At 55.8% G+C, this 3,244-nt stretch overlaps 1 protein-coding gene across 1 annotated transcript in view; it reads left to right on the plus strand.

Annotated features, from left to right (window-relative positions):
- The first annotated feature begins 368 nt into the window (after nt 1–368).
- Nucleotides 369–3,244, plus strand: part of CDK20 (cyclin dependent kinase 20) — a 7,515-nt gene continuing 4,639 nt past the window's right edge. The window contains exons 1-3 of the mRNA XM_044683210.1: nt 369–455; nt 594–707; nt 2,923–3,111. Coding sequence (XP_044539145.1) covers nt 369–455; nt 594–707; nt 2,923–3,111 — 390 coding nt within the window. The remainder of the gene's footprint in view (nt 456–593; nt 708–2,922; nt 3,112–3,244) is intronic.

Genomic DNA, 3,244 nt, shown 5'->3' on the forward strand with positions numbered 1-3,244 from the left:
CTCCAGTTGGGCCTGCTCCATGGGCGGAACATTCCGCCTCTACCTTCTTCCTCTCTGGGGCCTTTCCTAAGCCCTCCAGGGATCCACCCTTGAAGTGACCTCCAGCTTACTTGGCACTTGGCTTGCTTGTCTCCGTAGAGAGGCCAGGGATGAATTGGGTTTTGTGTACACACAGGCCTCAGTAAATACTCGTGCGATGGCCAAAGGTCTGATTTCTTGGGTTGGTGGCGCAGCGGGTAGAGCATTCGGGCCTGGAGTCAGTAAGTTCAAATCTGGCCCCAGACACTTCCAGGCTGGCTGCCCTTGGGCCAGTCACTGCGCCCAGTTGGCCCCAGTGTTCTCATCTGTCAAATGAGCCGGAGAAGGAAATGGCAGACGGCTCCGGGGCCTCTGCCGAGAAAACCCCCAGTGGGGTCCTGAAGAACGGAACACAACCGGACAATCGCAACAAGCTGGTTTCTTGGCCTTTTCGACTTTGTCCATCAGCCATTATACTTTGCCCTGGTTCTGCCTGTCTGCTGCATACAAGCCCTTCTCTTTGCCTGCCTGCCTGCCTCAGTCTCCCTGTGTCTGGGTGTGTCTCTCTTTCGTAGACGGGGGAGACGGTGGCCCTAAAGAAGGTTGCCTTGCGGCGGCTGGAGGATGGGATCCCCAACCAGGCCCTGCGGGAGATCAAGGCTCTCCAGGAGATTGAGGACAACCAGTATGTAAGTCGTGCCCTCCACTTCCCTTGGGCTTCTTAACAAAGTCTCTCATCTGGAAAATGGGGATTCGGCTCGGATTGCTCCTTTCAGAGCTGAATCGGGGCTCTCTCTTGTGATCAGTAACCTCAGGAGAAGACTCCTAGATGATCTCCATGCACCCTTAAGCCCCGGCTTCCCCAGTCCCAAGGACTCTAAGCATTATGAGGCCTTGCGATCACAGGGAGCTTCCCAAGAGTTTGGGGTTGGGGCGGTTCTTAAATGCCTCCAAGATTGTGGCCTCTTTTGGTCAAGCTGGCAGGAATGGGATGATCTCGAAAGCATGTTTTGCCTGTTTTTCCCATTCTGTGAAGTGGGCTGGAGAGGTGGGGAGATGGGGCTCGGGCTTCACAGCAGCTGGCCATCTTAAGAAGGCTAGCTGTGCCCTACGTCACTGCCCTCCTTGCTTCTAGCCCCTCCTCAGTGTCCAGCTGAAACCGGCCTTTTCCCTGGTCTCTGCAGCCTTTGGCAAGTCACCCTGTCCTCCTTGATACTCTCTTGTCTCCTCCTCTCTAGGCCTTCAGGACCCGCCACCCCAATTCCACCCCCGCCTCTCTGCCAGGACTGACCTCACCTTCTGTAACCCTACTGTGTGCCAGGCCCCATATTAAACATTTTACAAACCTGATCTCACTTGGCCCTTGCAACAACTCTGGGGTGGGAGGCCTGTTCTTGTCCCCATTTTATGGTTGAGAAAACTGAGGCAGGCAGAGGCGAAACAGTTTGCCCAGGGCCACGCGTCTCTGAATATAGGCCCAGGGCTTTATTTGTCCACAGTGCCATCTAGCTGCCCTCAGGTCTTGCCAGGTAACCAAGACTGACCCCCAAGGCTCTGTCCTGTGGGCTGTCTTCTCCTTCTGGTCAGTGATCATCACCCAGCAAACGATTCTCAGGCTCCCATCACACATCGCCTTTGGGATACTCGCCACTGAACAAATCATCTGTCCGGGCCTCCACCATTCTCCTAGCCTCTGTTCACGTAGCTATTTTGCTGCTAACTCTGGGCCTTGCTACCTTCCTAAACAGCTCTCATATACCCCGTTCCCTCCTCTCTAGGCCACAGCGGACACCTAGGTCAGACATGTCCGTCCGTCCATCCATCCGTCCGTCCGTCCATCCATTCTCCCCCCCGCCCCATCCCTGCCTTGGTGATTTCCTGCAAGATCAAGTGTTTGCCATTGATTTCCATCTGCTTACTCCTGCCTCCCTTCTATGCCCTGCCCCATGCCATGGTATGGCCTCCACAACACTCCTCCTCCAGGCTCTGGGCCTCGGCCTGGTCTGGCCTCCCTTTCAGGGCTTGGCTCAAACCCCACTGTCAGCAGGAGGCCTTTCCTTGGCCGCCTCTTCTTCCTTCATCTCAAGCCTTTTTTGTGTCCCTCTCGGGCAGAGACTGGATTTTGTCACTTTTTTGTAGCCCCGGTGCCTGGCACCCAGTAGGTGCTTAATAAATGCTTCTTGGTTGACTGATCGACTGCCTGATGATCTCTAAACGTCCTGGTCTAGAAACTGAATCAGTGTGTGTGTGTGCGTTGGAGGAGGTAGAGAGGGGACGAGACTACACATGCATTAAGTGTCTCCTAGGTGCCAGGCCCTGTGCTAAGTAAGCACTTTACAATTATTTTCTCACGAGATCCTCAGAACCTTGGAGTCAGAGGTCGGTGCTATGAGGATCCCTTTTTACAGCTGAGGAAACTGAGGCAGGCAGCAGTGAAGTGACTTGCTCAGGGTCACACAGCCAGTAAGTGCCTGAGGCCAGATTGGAGACCAACCCTCTATGCACAGTGCCACCTAGCTGCAATGGTTTGAAAGCATAGTCTGCAAGCATCCTGTGACAGGAGTAGGGTGGTCTGGTAGGATAGGTCAGTTGTCTAGGGAGCTGAGGGCCGAACGTTTCTCCGTTCCATGTAAGTATGTGGCAGTTTAGGCCTTGGCTTCTCTCGCCCTGTGAAAGGAGGAGTGTGTGGGCAAAGCGACCTCCGAGCCCCCTTGGGTGAGGGGCACAGGGTGGTCCAGAGGACAGACTGGACAGTCTAAGCACTTTCAGAACTCAGTTCCCCCACGTGGTGGCAGGAGGGCGAAGTGTGCGGTGATCCCTCGGGCCTTGATTTCCTGCCTTCTAGACAGCAGACGGGCAGGAGAATCTCAAAGTGCCCTTATCAGGTGTCCCTGGCACCCACAGGTGGTGAAGTTGAAGGCTGTGTTCCCGCACGGAGCAGGCTTCGTCCTGGCTTTTGAATTTATGCTCTCTGACCTGTCGGAGGTCATCCGGCATGGGAAGCGGCCTCTGGCCCCAGCTCAGGTCAAGGCCTACATGCAAATGCTACTCAAGGGGGTAGCCTTCTGCCACGCCAACAACATTGTACACCGGGTATGGAAGCCCCTTGTGGGGCTGGGGGGCGGGGCGGGATGGAGCAGGGGCCTGGGGACTAGGGAGGCCAGGGTGATAGCACTGCGGCCAGGCCCTGACTTCTTCCTTCCTCCTCTCCCCCCCCTTCCCCCCC

Source organism: Gracilinanus agilis, unplaced genomic scaffold (assembly GCF_016433145.1).
Source record: "Gracilinanus agilis isolate LMUSP501 unplaced genomic scaffold, AgileGrace unplaced_scaffold15964, whole genome shotgun sequence".
In the NCBI taxonomy this organism is placed as follows: domain Eukaryota; kingdom Metazoa; phylum Chordata; class Mammalia; order Didelphimorphia; family Didelphidae; genus Gracilinanus; species Gracilinanus agilis.